General features: G+C 49.3%; 1 protein-coding gene and 1 long non-coding RNA gene across 3 annotated transcripts in view; one reads left to right on the forward strand and one right to left on the reverse strand.

The window, feature by feature from the left end:
• Positions 1-17,713, forward strand: part of ACVR1 (activin A receptor type 1) — a 44,128-nt gene extending 26,415 nt beyond the window's left edge. For both annotated transcript variants that reach the window (XM_050976786.1, XM_050976785.1), the window contains exons 2-10: positions 558-631; positions 1,184-1,450; positions 1,894-2,111; positions 4,464-4,563; positions 5,320-5,466; positions 7,451-7,726; positions 11,017-11,214; positions 15,375-15,505; positions 16,439-17,713. In XM_050976786.1, coding sequence (XP_050832743.1) covers positions 580-631; positions 1,184-1,450; positions 1,894-2,111; positions 4,464-4,563; positions 5,320-5,466; positions 7,451-7,726; positions 11,017-11,214; positions 15,375-15,505; positions 16,439-16,573 — 1,524 coding nt within the window. In that variant the 5' untranslated portion in view covers positions 558-579 and the 3' untranslated portion in view covers positions 16,574-17,713. The remainder of the gene's footprint in view (positions 1-557; positions 632-1,183; positions 1,451-1,893; positions 2,112-4,463; positions 4,564-5,319; positions 5,467-7,450; positions 7,727-11,016; positions 11,215-15,374; positions 15,506-16,438) is intronic.
• On the reverse strand, positions 11,542-12,159 carry LOC127059803 (uncharacterized). Its single transcript, XR_007777955.1, has 4 exons — positions 12,128-12,159; positions 11,876-12,091; positions 11,653-11,688; positions 11,542-11,609 (listed from the first exon to the last, which is right to left on the reverse strand). It is a non-coding gene; the product is annotated as an uncharacterized LOC127059803 (long non-coding RNA).

Consider the following 17,713-nt stretch of genomic DNA (forward strand, 5'->3'; position numbering starts at 1 on the left):
TTGGGCCATCAAAAGGAAAATCCTGGGAGAGGCAACTTAAACTGGGAAATTGCTTTTCAGAGAGCAGCATCTTCCTTAAATACATCTCAGTCTTTTTCTTGCCATCCAGCAATAGTTTTTGCTGGTTAATAGAAGTTACTCTGAGTTTTCTGCTGAGATTTTTTCTGTTTCCCCTCAAAGCCCAGATAATACAGTTTTACAGACCACCTTCTCAGTTTAACAATAATTTAACTTTCTAGGAACTGGTTCAAAGAGTGTGTCATCTCTAATACATGCCTGCTTGGTACTGGAGGGCTCATATTTCCCTATTACAAGCTTCTGTATCTACATGGTAGTTGCATGTGGTGTCTCTGTGAATCTAAAAAGATGTTGCAGTAAATATGTGGATTTTATAAGTGAAGGAAGTTATTTAGGAAACAAGGCAGAGTTAAAAAGGAGTCCAATCAACGTTGGGTTGTGTTTTGTGTAAGGAACTGATGAAAGGCTAAACACTGCTTTTGGGGTGGTTGCACTTTTAGTGGAAGCATCCAGAACTCTTGTGTCTCTCCTTTCTGCAGCTCCAGGGTGGTTGATGGAGTTATGATTCTCCCTGTACTGATGGTGATGGCGTTCCCATCTCCGAGCTGGCAAGGTGAGTGTTGTGTGGGGTCAGAATTCCCAGTGTGGTGTTTGGTAACTCTTCCATGATTGCTCCAGTGAGGCATTGGCTTTGGAAGTGACTTCTGTAACTGGTTTACACAGCTGTGTGCAGGTGAAGCTTTTGTGACACGCGGTGTGTTTAAGGTTTGCCTCAGAAAAAGGGAATAGTATTTCCACTGCCATGGAAAGGAAGGAATGGCTCATTTGAAGATCTCTTGGGTGTTCTGAGAGATGAGCCCCTGAAAGATGTGTACTTCACAAACAGCCTTTGGAGAACATTGAGTAAAGGCTTTCTGGGAGTCACTTGATTTTCTCAGTTTTATATTTTAACTTGAGAGAGATCTCTGTGTCTGCTGTAGCATATCTTTGTCATGCTGAAATAGCTGAATTACAGTCGTTACCTCCTGCTTAGTGGCTCTTCAGCACTACCTGAAAACAATATCACTTCCCTTAAGCAGATTTTATTGTCTTATGATTTCGTTACCTCAAACTGAAGCTATTAAGAGCAGGATGATGTTTTTTCCTGGACTTTTCCCTTTTGCAGATGACGAAAGGAAGCTCAAGATGGTCCCCTACGAATGTGTGTGTGAAGGCATATCCTGTGGGAACGGGGATCGGTGCCAAGGCCAGCGCTGCTTTGCTTCCCTGAGCATTAATGACGGGGCCAAGGTCTACCAGAAGGGCTGCTTCCAGGTCTATGAGCAACGGAAAATGACCTGCAAAACGCCCCCGTCCCCCAACCAGGCCGTGGAGTGCTGCCAGGGGCACCTGTGCAACATGAACATCACTGCGCAGCTGCCCTCTTCCAAAGGTGAGAGCTGAATTCTGCAGCAGTGCAGTTTGAGAAACAAGAGGGGGTTGGCTTTGATCTGCCCTGCTGGCTGAAGGAAGGGTTTCATGGGCACAGGATGCCTTTGTGCCCTGGTCCCCACCCTGGGGCCTGCTGCCACCAGGCCTGATGCCCACGGGTGGACTGGTCTCTGTGGCTGGGGCAGTGAGGGGGTTGCAGTGTGGGGTCAGGATGGAGGCACTGCCTGTGAGAAGTGGCTCGGTGCAGGTGGGGGCTGTGCTATTCCACATCCTCCAGGCAGGTGTGCTCACACCTGGCTGTGGCACAGCCTCTCTGTCACACTGGGTGGGCCCCGAGGTCGGGGTTGGTGTCAGTGCTAATGGGCTGAAAGACTTTCTCTGGCAATCTGCAAAATTATTTTTTTCTCTCTTTTCACACTTTTCCCCTTTCCCCTCTTTTCCAAGGACAAACCTTTCAAGGAGAAGCTGCAGGTTACAGCATGGAAACACTAATCATCGTTATCCTGGCTCCCGTGGTAGTGTTGATAGTTTTTTCTGCAGTAGCTGTGCTGATCATACGGAGAATCCAGAAAAACCACATGGAGAGGCTCAATTCTAGGGATGCAGAGTATGGCACAATCGAGGGCCTCATTGCCTCCAACGTGGGGGACAGCACGCTGGCAGTAAGTGACCCACCTGTGTGCAGGGTGTCAGTTTTCCTCACGTCCAAACTCCCCTCCCTTCCTTCTGTGTGGCCACATCACTCACAGCATGTTTTGCTGCCAGGGGATGCCACTTGGCCTCAGGCCTTGTATGGTGCCGTTCCTGTGCTCCCAAAACTGTAGTATTGATGAATTTTAACCAAAAGATGGGTTGGGCAAGTGTTTGTGTTCCTGGAGACAGTGTCAGCACATCAAAAGAGTGTGCCTGACTGTTGGGGGGCCTGAAGTGATGGAGAGGTGAAGAACTGTGCTGCATGTTTGATATGCAACAGCCTGAAGGGTTGGAAAAGATATGATGCTAGGTGAGAAAGAAAATACAGATAATTTTGAAATTTAAAACCTTCGGGCCTGACTGTCATGATCTCGGTAGCAGCACTCTGGGATGGCTGGGATATCAGTGACATTTTGCTGATGGAGGGCCAGTGGGAGTTCTGAGAAATGTGCAATTCTTACTCAAAGCTCGGTTTTCAAGTATGCTCTTGCTCACACGGTCTCTGGAAAATAAAATGAGCTGGGAAGTGATCCCTTTCTGCAGGTGACTGTCCCTTCCCCCTTCCCTGAGGCCAGAGCACAAATGTCCCAGCAGCTGTCCCTCCCTTTATCTGAGCAGAGCAAGGAAAGCTTCAGGCAGATGGAGTGTGTTTTTGAAGCAAAGCAGAGTTTTCTTCTCCTTGCATTGCTGAGATAAAATGTCCCCAACATTAAGAGGCTGGAAATAATTTTCTATTTTGGTGCTGTCCCACCATAATGTGCTTTCACTGCAAGGCTGAAGAGTGGCCTATGTCTGTTAATATTCGTTTTTCTTTATCTTTTTTGTAATGCCTTTGGCTCTGTTTAAGGAGCCCACAAAGCTTGATTCCATGTTTCTGGTTTAAAATAGCCAGTCTTGCTGTATCCACCATGGCCCAGGCATGTGTGCAGCTGGTGATCTGTCCTTAAACACTGACTTCCAGCTTTTACCAGCTCTTCTCTCTTAGCTGTGCAAGATCATTTCAAGCCATTTGCAGACCTCTTGTACTGTTAGTTATTTAATGTTACTTGGAAATGGTGATAAAACCTGCAAAGAAAAAAATCCAAATTCTGCTGCAAAGAGCTGTGAGAAGCTGGTAGCTGTCAGGCCCTCTGAGCTGAGTGGTGCCAGTGCTGCTGCTCTGCCTCCCAGTGTGGCCAAGGCACAAAATGTAATTGGTAGCTCCTGTGCCCAGACATTCATCTAAGCAGCAAGTCTTCTGGATTCCGGATTTTTCTTCTCCATTGTGTTTCAAGTCACTGGTTTTGTCACACATTAGATAAGTTTACATTTAGGATTAGTCTCTGCAGTGTAGCAAGTGCTTAAAGCCCTAAGCTGCTTAGTGGAAGGAGCTCTGGCCTCTTCAAATCTTGTTTTTACAGTTGCTGCACATAAGTTTGGGGGTGATTTTTTGGTTTTGTTGCTTTTGTTTTGCCTCTGATGCAAACAGGAAGGAAAATCAGCCCTCAGTTTGTGTTAAAAAGTAAGGTAGTTTCTGTCACTCCCAGATTCTTTTTCTTGAGCACTCATTAAGAGGTTCTTAGAAGAAATGAGATGTCATGGATATCTGGTCCAAGCACAGCAATGCAGTATTCTGGAAATAATAGAAGGTTGATTACACTTAGGCTTTTTTATCCTATTTTCCTTTGTAAAGAAAGAGTCCAGCAATAGTTGTTAATGCTTTGAACTAATACAAAACTCCTGGCTGTAAAAGTAGCTGGGCATTAGCATTTTACAAGGCTAATGGGATTTTAACATTCTATCAGGACCTCACTCATGTTTATTATAAGCTTACAGCTCAAAGTCTGCTTTCTATGCACTAAAAATACCAGAAACTGATAAAGCTTTTAAGAAAGATTTGTTACAGAAGTTTTTCTGGAGTATCAATGGCAAATCTTGTGTGGGTGATGCTGGAAAATCCCCTCACCTCATTTATTTGAAAACTGGTTTTGGTTTTAAATGCCTGCACCAGCTGGAATAGGTATCAGAAACAGAACTGAGAGGACATAAGGTGAGTAAAAGAAGAGTGAAGTGCTGAAAAAGGGCAGAATCTGATGACAGAGGATAGCTGGTATGCCAGGAGTGGGCTTCCAGAACTGACATGTGTTGTCATATATTTATTACACTTATTAAAGTAATAATGACTTACTAAACAAATGCTCTTTGACCCCGAGTGACCAAATGGCATCCCCAGAGCCACAGAGATACCCCTGAGCTTTAACCTAATCTGTCCTTTGAGCATGTAAACAGGGAAAAATGGGGTTTCTCGTGGGTCCTAAGCTTCTGCTTTTCCTTCTGAACAGGATTTGTTGGACCATTCCTGCACATCTGGAAGTGGCTCTGGACTTCCTTTCTTGGTGCAAAGAACGGTGGCTCGCCAGATCACACTTGTGGAGTGTGTAGGTCAGTGTCTTCTGGCTGCTCAGCTCTTTGTAGGGCTTTAGTGTTACTTTTGAGGATTCATTAAATTTTTCTTCAGCATATTTTTATTATTAACTGAGTAGTGTTAACTGAGTTTAGGAGGCATTTGGGTCAAAGATACCTGGAGGCATTGACATTGAGCCAAGATGCTGTGCAGGCACTGGAGAGGTGAGGAGGCTATTGGGGTAAAAAGCTTGGCTTGCAGACAGTGTGTCCTGGTCTGCACAGGACAGGGGTTGGTTTTGGTGGGGTTGGTGGTTTTTAATCCTTTTTATGTTTGTGGATGGGTTTGGGTTTTTGTTTTCTTTAAATCTTCATTTTGCAAGGGCTGATGATGGAACAGAAAGGTAAGGGCTGTCTCCCCAGCATTACATTTCCTTCCTGTCCCTGCTGCAGAATTGTCAGCTCTGTGTTGTGCACACTGACCTTGCCGTGTGCTGCATAGGTCACTTCGGCTGCAAAACCACTTTCATTGCTGGTGGTGAATGGTGGCACCTCCCAGCTCAAACCCTCTGTGCTGCACTGGTGTGCAGGGAGGGGAGATCCACACTCACAGGGCTTGCAGGCAAAGCAGCCAGGAAAAATGAGTGGTGCCGGAGCACAGTGTGGCTCCCGTGGTAAGAAGTGCACTCAGGGGAGGTCAGACCACCAGGTGTGGCACTTGGTTCCTGACAGTCGAGTTCTGCCTGCTGAAGGCTGTTTGTTAGTTGACAGCTTCTCCTGTGTTTTTCCCCCCAGGAAAGGGCCGTTATGGAGAAGTTTGGAGGGGTCAGTGGCAAGGAGAAAATGTTGCTGTGAAGATCTTCTCTTCTAGGGATGAAAAGTCCTGGTTCAGGGAAACTGAGCTGTACAACACTGTACTGCTGCGGCACGAGAATATTTTAGGTAAGTAGGACAAGCACATTCTGTATCCTGGTGTGTCTGGTGTAAAGGTGAGTTACCTGGACAGGTCACCTGTGAAGCACTGCACTCTCACCAGGCAGCTCACAGTCTCTAGGTTCTTGTGTTGTGATAAATGGCCCGGGAGAAATTCTCAGGGAGAGACTTCCAGGAGGGGCTGAGTCTCAGATGGGGAATGTGTCATAGCAGCTGTGACTGGCTGCTCTGCAGTATTCCAGCAGGAAGCACTTAATCAGCCAGATGAGCCAGGTGTTGGCAGCTGAGCACACAGAAAACAGTGGAGGTGCCACAGAGCCCTGTGGAAGGGAATAGCTCCTCCTGCAGCTCCCATGGCAGAGTCCTGCCCACTGTGTCAGGGGAAGCTCTGGTGGAGCTGTGTTTGGTTGTAATCTCAGTTTCCCTGCAGAAATGGAGGGAGAAAAGGTGGGGAGCAGTTTATAATGAGATTTAGGGATTTGAATACTTTTCCTTATGGCTAAGTAAACGGCAATTTGAATCCAGTATTCTGTTTAACTGTTGTGTTCAGGGTGAGAGTAAGCTCTTTTGGTGTTTAAACTTCAGTTATAGCTGCATGATGTATCTTTTCCCCTGTAAACAGGAAAGTAAATGGACCTTGTGCATCACTCATACCTCATGTGCTTGGTTCTGAGAACTGGGAAAGTGGCTTTGTTGTGTTGAGCCATGTCTGAGCTTTAAGCAGCCCTTTGATTCCTAATGGACGTGCCCTTCTGTCACTGGTGTGCCACCTCTGCAAATAAAAGCAGCAGCACGTTTTGAGTGCTGACACTTCCTCACCCAAAATCTGTGTTCAGTCAGGTTTCCTTTGGCTCCTTATTCTTGCTTCCTGTCAGAGAATGTTCCCTGGCTCTCTAGCTCACTCTGGTAGACATTTGTGTGTTTCCTGAAGCGGTTCCTTTGTTACTACAAAAATAATTTGGTGGCCTCCTGAAATGCGAATTATTGAACTTCCCTTCCCAAGAGAGCCAGTGACTTGGCTGAAATTACATTGCACATTTTCCTTGGTGCTCTGCCTGTGTTTAGTCTTTCTTGATGACTGTCAAATTTGTTGGCTATTTTATGGACTTCTTTTAGACGCAATATTAAACAGTATCACAGATTACAGAAATGTCACATTGTGCACAAGTCTGACTTTAGGAGAGAAGGCAGTGGGTGTTCTTTCTGACAAACGCATGCTAGCTTTTCATAAGCATGATTTGTTCCTTTGACTTGGGAATAAAACTTGTTGTTCCCAGCTAAAGCTGTTGAGGTCACTGTGTGTATATATGCAGAGGTGACAGGAAGGGAGCTTCCCCTGAATTTGGGGAATTCAGAGAAAATTTTCTCTGTTTCTTCATAGAAGATCAGTGTGGTTGGGCCACACATGTAACCCTTTTCTCAGCAGCCTTCACTGGCTGCCTGTGGACTCCAAAAATGGAAATGGTTGTTTCTGGCTTGAGGTTTGAGGTGTTTCTGCTTTCCAGTGTGACCCTCTCAAATGGCAGCAGCGAATGCGCTACAGACTTGGGGTCTTTCTGCTTGACTGGGAACTTCCCTGCTCCTAAGTCCTTCAAAAAGAAGGAAAAATAAAAATACTTTTAAGGTGTGTGTTGCTAATAACTAGTTTTTGATGTGACTGACAAGTAAATGTAAATGGGTTCTTAGAGTTCCAGCATTTGCTTTCCTCACGGCAGTACCTGCAGTCATCCACAGTGCAGTTGTAATTAAACAAGCTGTGCACTGCAAGAGGGGCCAGCAGCATTGATTTGCCTTGTCACAGAATATTCAGAGCTGGAAGGGACCCACCAGGATCATGGAGTGCAGCTCCTGGGTGGGTGGGCTGTACGGGGTCACTCCCACAGCCTTGGCATTGTCAGCACCTGCTCTGCCGAGCTGAGCTGCTTGTCTCGGGCAGTCTTGAAGGAGCTCTGTCAGTTTATTTTCTTGTTTCTCCTTCTTCCTCTCCCTCTAGGTTTTATTGCATCCGATATGACTTCCAGGAACTCGAGCACGCAGCTGTGGCTGATCACACACTACCACGAGATGGGCTCTCTGTACGACTACCTGCAGCTGACCACGCTGGACACGGTGAGCTGCCTGCGCATCGTGCTGTCCATCGCCAGCGGCCTGGCGCACCTGCACATCGAGATCTTCGGCACGCAGGGCAAGCCGGCCATCTCCCACCGCGACCTCAAGAGCAAGAACATCCTCGTCAAGAAGAACGGGCAGTGCTGCATCGCCGACCTGGGTGAGCGCAGCCCTGCTCCTGCCGAGCCAGGGGCCGGGTGGCTGCGGGAGCAGCGAGGGGTGCTGTGGGCCTGGGGGGTGTGTCCGTCACCCACAGTGGCCTCTGTCCCTGCGCTCTGTCCGTGACCCACAGTGTCCCCTGTCTGTCACCCTGCCCATGTGCCCACAGTGACCCCCGTCTGTGACCCCTGTCCGTGACCCGCAATGACCCCCGTCCGTGTCCCCCACCCTGTCTTTGTCCGTGTCCCGTGTCCTGTCCCTCCCTCCGTGTCCCTCCGTCCGTGTCCCCTGTCCCCCACCCTGGCGCTGTCGCTCCCTCGCGGGTGCTCCCCGCAGTGCCCGCCGCGGCCGCCAGGTGGCGCCTGCAGCCCAGCCCGGCTTTTTCCCGGGGCCTTTTCGCGGGTTTCCCTTGCTCAATCCCATTTCCGGATCCCTGAGGGTGCCGGGGTTAGACCGCATTTCTGACACTGGGTGTGTGCTCCCACAGACGGGCTGAGCCGTGTGCTCGCTGTCCCCGTGCCGTAGCTCTGTCAGCCGGGGCCGTGCAGAGCGTTCTGGGGCTCAGAAGCGAGTTCCGGGACCAGCTGGTTTGGAGCTGAAGCAGGATGCTCGGGTGCCGAGGAGCAGTCGCAGCAGGGTGGCTTGTTCACACCTTGGAGGGATGTCTGACAGTAACTCTTTTTGGCTTTTCTCTGCAGACAAGGAAGGAATAGTGGTAGAACTGTACTGTGGCACCATTGCCTAGGCAAAAAGTGTATCAGGAGATGGGAATTTTTAAAATAATAATTCTACTTGTAGTTTCTGTCACTTCTGCTTGAGGGACTTGAGACACAGACAGGGAAAACATGAAAGGCTCATACTTGGGCCTCTGGAAATTTGCTGTGGGAATAGTAGCAAATGCAGCAGTAAGTTTAAAATACAAAGTGACAGAGACTGTCTTTTAAATAAATTTGTAGTTCACTCTGAGGAGGTGCAGCATGTCCAGGCATTGATTGACATGGCACTGGTATAGTGAAATCTATTACACTATTTTTCTAGAGGTTTCAGAGGTCTGAGAGGTTTTTCTAAGAGAGCACAGCAGTAAACATCTCCTGATTAGTTTTTGTGGTGGTTAAATAGCTATTTTTTAAAATGTGAACTCCTCAGACATATACCTGTCACATTTTTCCTATGCTGCTCCTTCGTAAGGGAAACTGACCAAAGAATTTGCTGCTTCTGGCATGCCTTCCTGCCCTTTCTCCTGCCGGGCTCTGCCTTGTTTCCAGCCTCTGGTCCGCTCCTGTGAGGATGCTGTGGCCGTGGCACCCCAGGAGCTGCAGGAGCAGCAGTGGCTGGCTCAGAGTGCCGTGGGACAGAGCCCAGGAGGGGATGTCACTCACTCCTGCTGCGGCTGCCAGCCGGGTCCTTCTGCCTTTGTCCTCCCAGCGCCGTGCAGGTGCCTGGCTGGGCTGATGGCAGCTCTGCAGGGCAGTGCAGGGCTGGGGCTCCACGCCTGTCACACCGGGGGCTCCTGCTTAGGAGCTGCTGTGCCCTGGGCTCAGTGCCCCTCAGGCCTGCAGAGCCCCAGCGTGGGCAGGCTCTGCTCCCCAGCTCCAGGCAGCAGGGCTGCCTCTGTGACAGTCACAGCCCTCTGTCCTGACCCCCTGAGCCCTGCTTGGGCTGGGTGTGTGGGGCTGACTGGCCTCCTCAGCTGCAAACCTTGACCTGACAGCCTCTGCAATCTGTTCTGCTCAGTTTGGGGGAAGTTTTACAGTTTTTATCAAAGCGTTCTACAAGGTCCTGATGTTTTCAGAGCTGGCCAGGAAATGTGGTTTCTGACCTTTGTTTGCTGTTGCAAGCTTTTTTCAAGGGAAAAATACTCACCATACGTACTGTATAATATAATCTGAGTTTAAAGTAGCACATACAAAAAAAGTGTGTGTGTGTCAGTGTTTGACAGAAGTACTTGGATCTGGGAGCAGACTTCTTCTTATCAGTCTGGGGTCATGAAATGGTACCTGAGGTGTCCCTAAGAAGGATGGGGACAAACATTTCAGCAGTGCTTGTTGTGATAGGCCAAGGGGAGCTGGTTTGAAACTGAGAAAAGGTCAATTTACATTAAATGTAAGAAATGTTTTACAGTGAGGGTGGGCAGGCCCTGGCACAGGTGCCCAGAGCAGCTGTGGCTGCCCCTGTATCCCTGGCAGTGCCCAAGGCCAGGTTGGACACTGGGGCTGGGAGCACCTGGGACAGTGGGAGGTGTTCCTGCCGTGGCAGGGTGAGACTGGATGAACTTTAGGATCCCTTCCAACCCAAAGTATTCTGTGATCTTTCTAGAGGTGCCATAAGCATATTCTTATGAGCTTGAAATATCTTGAAGTGCATTTGAATTGTAGAAAAGTGTTTTTCAAATTTTTATTATGTTAAAGAACAGAGTGTTCTTTGGAAAGAAAGGCAAACGAATGATCTGGTGATAGGTTAGTTTTTGTGAGACTGAGGTAAAAAGCCTTTTAAGGTTCACCTAAAATAAACTCCTGTTAAATGTAAATAGTATATGTCATTCTTAGAAGATTTGTTGAGGAAATTAGGGAGAGTTTGCGTCGCCCTCTCTGGCACTTGGCTCTGCCATGCACCCACTGCTCCTCAATTTGCAGTGCTCTCTGTTTACCGTGGCCAAATGAGTGCTCTGTGTGTTTCCAAATTTACAGTAATTTGGTCCCTCACATAATGTTCTCTGCTTAAATGTTTAGTAATTAGTAGAAACCAGGTAGAGTGGTTTTGTCTGACTCATTTTAGATCTGCTTGAGGATGTTTATTTTTCAAGCTGCTGCAAATACGGTGTTGTTGTTTTCCAGCTTTATTTTTTTAACTTGCGTGTATCCTTTGTGCAGTGTTTTTCTTCTCCTTTCCCCACAGTTCGGGTGTATCCACCTACCCAAAAGGTCTATAAATAAACTTGAATGCTGTGCAAAATTGTTTTGTTCTAAGCAGCAGCTGTTTGGCCTCTGCGTGTCCGTGCCCGGAGTGCTGGGGACATCCAGTGGCTGCAAAACACTTCATGACAATGTTTTGCAAGAGTGCAATAAAATGCTTGATGATAATCCCTTAGTAGATAACGGGCCTGTCTGTGGCCCCGGGGGCTGGTTTGGCTGGCAGGAGCTGACCCTGTTGGTCTTTGGACAGTTGGGCCCCTGGCTCCTCTCTCTGAAGTGCTTCAGTCCATCTGACGGGGACGCTGCTCCCGCGGCCTTTGGGCGCGTGCTGCTGCAGCTGAAGGGGACTTAACAGTGCCTCGTTTTTTGTGTCCTTCAGGCCTGGCAGTTATGCATTCCCAAAGCACAAACCAGCTGGATGTGGGGAACAATCCCCGTGTGGGCACCAAGCGCTACATGGCTCCAGAGGTGCTGGACGAGTCCATCCAGGCCGACTGCTTTGACTCCTACAAGCGCGTGGACATCTGGGCCTTCGGGCTGGTGCTCTGGGAGGTGGCCAGGCGCATGGTCAGCAACGGTGAGTGCCTGGGCTGTGCCCTGGCTCCGGGAGAGCTGGGCACGGGGGAGGGCACAGCCGGGCACCTGCCCCACAGTGCACAGCACGGGGGAGGGCACAGCCGGGCACCTGCCCCACAGTGCACAGCATGGGGGAGGGCACAGCCGGGCACCTGCCCCACAGTGCACAGCACGGGGGAGGGCACAGCTGGGCACCTGCCCCACAGTGCACAGCACGGGGGAGGGCACAGCTGGGCACCTGCCCCACAGTGCACAGAATGGGGTAGTGCACAGCAGGGCATCTGCCCCTCAGCACAGGGTAATGCACAGCCGGGCACCTGCCCCACAGTGCACGGCACAGGGTAATGCACAGCTGGGCACCTGCCCCACAGCACAGGGTAATGCACAGCCGGGCACCTGCCCCACAGTGCACGGCACAGGGTAATGCACAGCCGGGCACCTGCCCCACAGCACAGGGTAATGCACAGCTGGGCACCTGCCCCATAGCACAGGGTAATGCACAGCAGGGCACCTGCCCCACAGCACAGGGTAATGCACAGGTGGGCACCTGCCCCACAGCACAGGGTAATGCACAGGTGGGCACCTGCCCCATAGCACAGGGTAATGCACAGCCGGGCACCTGCCCCACAGTGCACGGCACAGGGTAATGCACAGCCGGGCACCTGCCCCACAGCACAGGGTAATGCACAGCTGGGCACCTGCCCCACAGCACAGGGTAATGCACAGCTGGGCACCTGCCCCACAGCACAGGGTAATGCACAGCTGGGCACCTGCCCCACAGCACAGGGTAATGCACAGCTGGGCACCTGCCCCACAGCACAGGGTAATGCACAGCTGGGCACCTGCCCCACAGCACAGGGTAATGCACAGCTGGGCACCTGCCCCACAGCACAGGGTAATGCACAGCAGGGCACCTGCCCCACAGTGCACCGGGCCCAACAGAGATCCCTGAAACGCTGAGGAAGCTCTTGGTGTCTTGGCTGCTGATGATTCAGCAGCCAAGACACCAAGTGATCAGTGATGATTCCTGTGGCCACTCCTGTCAAGGCAGAGAATAGAGTCCCCAGCTCATTCCAAGTCCTGGTGAGACATAATTTATATCAAATATCTAAGTTAAAATTTTAGATCACAAGGCCTCTATCCTTCTTCCTTGTGTCATTAAACCATAGTGAATATTTGTAGGAGTCTGTTTCTCATGACAAACCCTAAAAGACAGAAAGAAAGGCAGTGCAGAAGGTATCAGAATTCAGGACTGCTTTTGCTTTACCAAGCTGGAAAGTAGCACTGCAGATCTGTCCTTGCACTGGTCACATCAGGACATCTGAAGTTTCAGGTGCTGGTGACACTAATTGCACAGAACCAGTTACTCTGTACTCCTGGCTGTTGTTGTAAGTAATTCCATGCCCTTGCACTGGTTGGGATGGAGTAAACATCTTCCCTGCCCTCTGTGTGTTGAGCTATGTGGGAATCATTGCTGGTCAGGTGGTCACTCTGATAACCCTGTTTGCTTTGCAGTGAGACTTTGGCATTGGGAGTGAGCCTGCAGGAGCAAGGCAGGGTGGTGTCTTGGGGGGCCAGAGGCACTCATCAGCTCCCTGTGCTCTCCTGGGCTTGTGGACAGCCTTCCTGTGACTCAGCCTGATTTAGTGCTTCAGCTCACAGAGACCTTGAAGTTGTTCTAACATGGCTACTAAGTCTTGTAGTTCTAAATTTTTATTTATTTATTCTAATATAATTTTTATTTTTAAAAACTTACCCAGTGATCTTCCAGGTGTCACAGTGGTTCTTGGTATTTTCTTGTTTAGTATGAGGAGGAAAATGTGATAGGAAACTCCTTTGGCACAAACAAGTACTTGTGTGTTGTCTCTTTGCTGCAGTAGGAGCCAGCCAGCATTTTCTCTGTACTCAGAATGTGATTTCAGTCCCCAAAGCTGAGTTTGCCTCTCTTCAAATGGAGCAGTGCTGGCTCCCTGGAGAGTGTTCCCTGCTCTTGGAATGTGCTCCCTTGGTTCAGCACTTACCTGGTGCCTGGCACTTGCAGCTCACATCCTTGGGAGTTGTTATGGTTGTTCCCAGGGCTGTGCTCTTCTTCCACAAGGACAGTGACACCAGAAGCTGGGAGATGGCTCCTGCTCAGGGGAACCCTGGTGTGTGGTCGTTGTTCCCTGGGCGAGGCTGGAGCTGCTGCTGTGCTTTGTGTCGGGTTGAGCAGTGAGATTTGTGCATGCACAGGACAAGCTGGACTTAAAGTCAGCTGAGGGCCATGGACATGTCCCAGGGCTGGAGCCCCTCTGCTATGGAGCCAGGCTGGGGAGCTGGGGTGCTCACCTGGAGAAGGATCCAGGGAGAGCTCAGAGCCCCTGACAGGGCCTAAAGGGGCTCCAGGAGAGCTGGGGAGGGACTGGGGACAAGGGATGGAGGGATAGGAGCCAGGGAATGGCTTCCATTGCCAGAAGGGATGGATGAGATATTGGGAATTGGGAATTGTTCCCTGTGAGGGTGGGCAGGCCCTGGTACAGGGTGTCCAGAGCAGCTGTGGCTGCCCCTGGATCTCTGGCAGTGCCCAAGGCCAGGCTGGATGGGGCTGGGAGCAGCCTGGGACCGGGGAAGGAGTCCCTTCCATGGCAGGGGTGGAGAGGGATGGGCTTTAAGGCCAGGGTCAGTGACACACTGTGGGACAGAGGTTGAGTGGCCCCTGGCACTGCCAAGGGCTCCCGCCAGGCTGGACAGGGCTCAGAGACTCCGCAGGCACTACTGGAGCAAAGGCCAGCCTGCTTCCTTTGTCTTCAGTACTGCGTGTCTTTGCAGCAGCCAGTTACGTGCCCTGTGCTGGGGAAAGAGCACATGACCATAGAGAATGGAGCCAGAGGCTCTCTGCAGAGACAAAGTTCATCTGTGATATCCTCGTGGCCCTGGGGGCGTGCTCAGAGCTCTGTGACAGCCGGATTTGGGTGTTTGTCTCCTGCCAGGCCCTGGCCTTACCTGCAGGACAGGTGTGGCAGCAAGGGCACAGACGGGGTTGTGTTCGTGAGGTCTCACATTAAAATGGATTCTTGAGATAGGAATTCAGCCCAGCAGGTGATGTTTGGTAGTTGCAGTTGGGAGTTGCTCTGAGCAGGAGGGTGGGTGATGCTGCTTTACACAGCACATGTCACTTGTCCTGTGTCCACGCTGGAATAGCACCGGGCAACCTGCAGGCTACCTGGTGCTTCTGTGGGAACTTGCTTGGGTAGGCAGGTCTCCAAATTACCCTACTGCTCTCCAAGGCACTTGTAATCTCCTGTTTTCCTTTTTGACTAATGATCACAGACAGGGGTTTACAGACTTTAGTGGAGTATGTACAGAATATCTATGGGACCTTGATCTTCATCTCCAATAGAACAGGAAAACTAAAATTCAACTGCTGTAGGAAATATTGAGAACCCCTTTTCAGTTTCAGGGTATCCAAAGCAGCAGAGATTCTCCTGGATTTCATGTCTGGCTGTGGGACAGCAGATTTCAGTCTATGGAATTTCTGTCAGCAGCTATTTGATGTTCCTGCTGGACACAGAGGGCCTCATTAGCTCTGGCTTTTTCCACACTGCTGACCCAGATGCCTGTCTTTGAACACCAGTTTATAAATTGGCTTCCTAAGGAGGCTGGGCTCCCTGCAGATGGTTGGTGAGCCTGATCCAGTGAGGAGTCAGAGAGCTGCACGTTGAGGGTCTGTGGATGCTGACATGCTTATTGGACTCTTTCAGGAATTACAGAAGCACCTAAGTGTGTGTTGAGCCTGTTAGAAACCCCAGTGCAGACCTTGCATTTTTCCATCTGCTCGTAGAAATCCCAGTTTCTGGTAGGCAGGAAAGCTGCATGCATTAGAAAACATGGCTTTTTGGCAAGGGGATTACTTCTCCTTCTTTCAGCTCCAGCATCTGCAAAGTGGGTATAGCTCATAATTTGTGGACTTGCAGTATGAGCCAATTAATTAACATTTTGAGTAGAAAAAGCTGTTCCTGGGGCAGTGAGGGCTGTTCTGTGGTTTGGAGGCTGCATGCCACTCTAGGGTTGAGTTCTAAAGGATTTTTGTGCCTCTTAGGCAGGTTTTGTGTTCCCTCTGTCCCTGCAGAAGTGCTGTTCACTGTCACAGTCGTTGAATGATGTCTGTTTGTGTCTCACCAGGAATCGTGGAAGACTACAAACCACCCTTTTATGACTTGGTTCCGAACGACCCCAGTTTTGAAGACATGAGGAAAGTGGTCTGTGTGGATCAGCAGAGGCCCAACATTCCCAACAGATGGTTCTCAGACCCGGTCAGTGTGTGCTGGTCTCTCTGACGTTGTCATGGGAGCTTTCCCAGTTGTCACTCCCTGGGGAGGTTCTCGATGGCCTCGTCAGCCGTGTCACCTGGGCAGGGTGGGATGTGCTGGCCTGGGGAGCACTGAGCAAACTGACAGCTGCCAGGTCTGAGCCACTCACAGACTGGCCTTGTAGGAACATGATTTAGCAAAAAACCTTACAGCTGCTTTTCCCAGTGGCTGCTCTCCCTCCGAGGGGAGGTGAAGGGGACAGAAGCTGGACCAGGGCTTTCCATGGCTTACAAGCACACACAACAGAATGCTGGGCTTTCCTGCCTACACCATAGTGGGGCTCTTGGTCCTTTTGAAAGGCTGATGCTCATGTTAATTTTTCTTCATCAGTATCAGTCTGGCCTCTCCAGGCTGCCCAGCTGTTTTGCCCTTACCCCTGGAGTGTGGAAGTCAGTTTGAAACCTGTAGGGCTGGGCAGGCAGAGTGGCCGTCGCTGAGGTTTGGGTGTGGAGCTGTGCCCTGGGCTGGGAGCCCAGCCAGTTAAATCTTGCTGGGCATGATGAAATCACAGTCAGAACTTCTGTACCTTCTGAGCTGCCTTCATGGGTCTGCAGGAGTTGGTTTCATTGAAAAGAAATTCTGTGTAGTGTTTGCTTAATTAGAAAAAACCCCAACACTTTGTTGTTTAAAGTTGCACTGGTTGGTCACTCCGGTCAGCCCATGGGCCAGTTGTGCTCTTGGTTTAATCAAGTTACCAGACTTCAGGAGCTTTTCAAAACATGTAAGCTCTGTATTTGATGAATAGTGGGAAGCTCTGAAAATGGAGTGTTCATTAGGCAATAAAACCTCTGTGTGTGGGTGCTTGGCCCCAGCCAGCGCTCCCTGGCTTGTTATGTGTGAGTGACCCCTGTGCTGTGTGGTTTCTGTTCTCCCCAGACGTTGACGTCCCTTGCCAAGCTGATGAAGGAGTGCTGGTACCAGAACCCCTCGGCCAGACTGACAGCCCTGCGCATCAAAAAGACTTTGACCAAAATTGACAATTCCTTAGACAAACTGAAAGCTGACTGTTGACCCTCTCCTCGTGGTGCTCTCCCGGCAGGAAGGCACCTGGCTGGCCCGGAGGGCTCTGGCCAGGCAGTTCCTGGCCCTGGTCCCCGTGGCTGCTTGGAGCAGGAGCTCTGGGGAGCAGCTGGGGACCCCGGGCGCTGCCCGGGCCACAGCGGGGCGAGCGCTGGGGACTCAGCTGGACGGGCTGTGGCTGAGCTAGTGGCCTGAAGGAAGACAGAGAAATCCTAAGACAAGATCAGGGCATTAAACAATGGCTTTGAACAGCTTTTTTCTTTTTTCTTTTTTTTTTTTTGTTTCCTTTTTTTTCCCTTTTTCTTTTTTTTTTTTTTTTTTTTTATATTTTATTTTAATTCTCCTAATCACTCCCAAGGTGAACACATGGAAGTGGTAAATTTTAATCAGCAATATTGCCTGTGCTTCTCTTCTTTATTGCACTAGGAATTCTTTGCATTCCTTACTTGCACTGTCACTGTTAATTTTAACGACATGACTTGCCAAAAATATGATTGGCTGTATCCTGCATTGATCTATGCCTGAGTAATAGGAAAAGAATTCGGTAAACTGAAAATGTAACTGTCAGACTTTAGCTGCATTTTACATGTGTACTGATGTTTACAATAATGCTGAACATTAGGAATTTCTTGTTTATCCAAAACTTGCAAATTATTTATTACTAGTGCACTTGCCAGTTTTTTAAACTGTAAAATAAGTGCATAAAGTTAAAGCTTATTTTTATGTGGCCTCTTTCATGATTTCTTACACAGACGTTTTTGTAACACAATATAACCTGAAACATGAATTGTTTTCTGTATTATCATATTACAACTTGATAGTCACATTTTAAGTGCTTCACATTTGTAGGTGTGTGGTCTGTACCATATTTTCAGTTGGAATATGGAACGTATATATAGCCATTTCCCACAGGACCTTGAGTCTGGCATCTTACTGATCTGGGAAAGGAAAGCAGTGGAGGAGTTAACTAGAATATTAGGTCATGAATGCTGTGGGGAAAATGCATTTTATTTCTTCTAAGCTATATAATATGCATTTAAACTCTGCCAGAAAAATAACTATTTTGTTTTAATCTACTTTTTCTATTTAGTAGTTATTTGTATAAATTAAATAGAATGTTTTCAAGTCAAA

Source organism: Serinus canaria, chromosome 7, assembly GCF_022539315.1.
Source record: "Serinus canaria isolate serCan28SL12 chromosome 7, serCan2020, whole genome shotgun sequence".
NCBI classification, from domain to species: Eukaryota; Metazoa; Chordata; class Aves; order Passeriformes; family Fringillidae; genus Serinus; species Serinus canaria.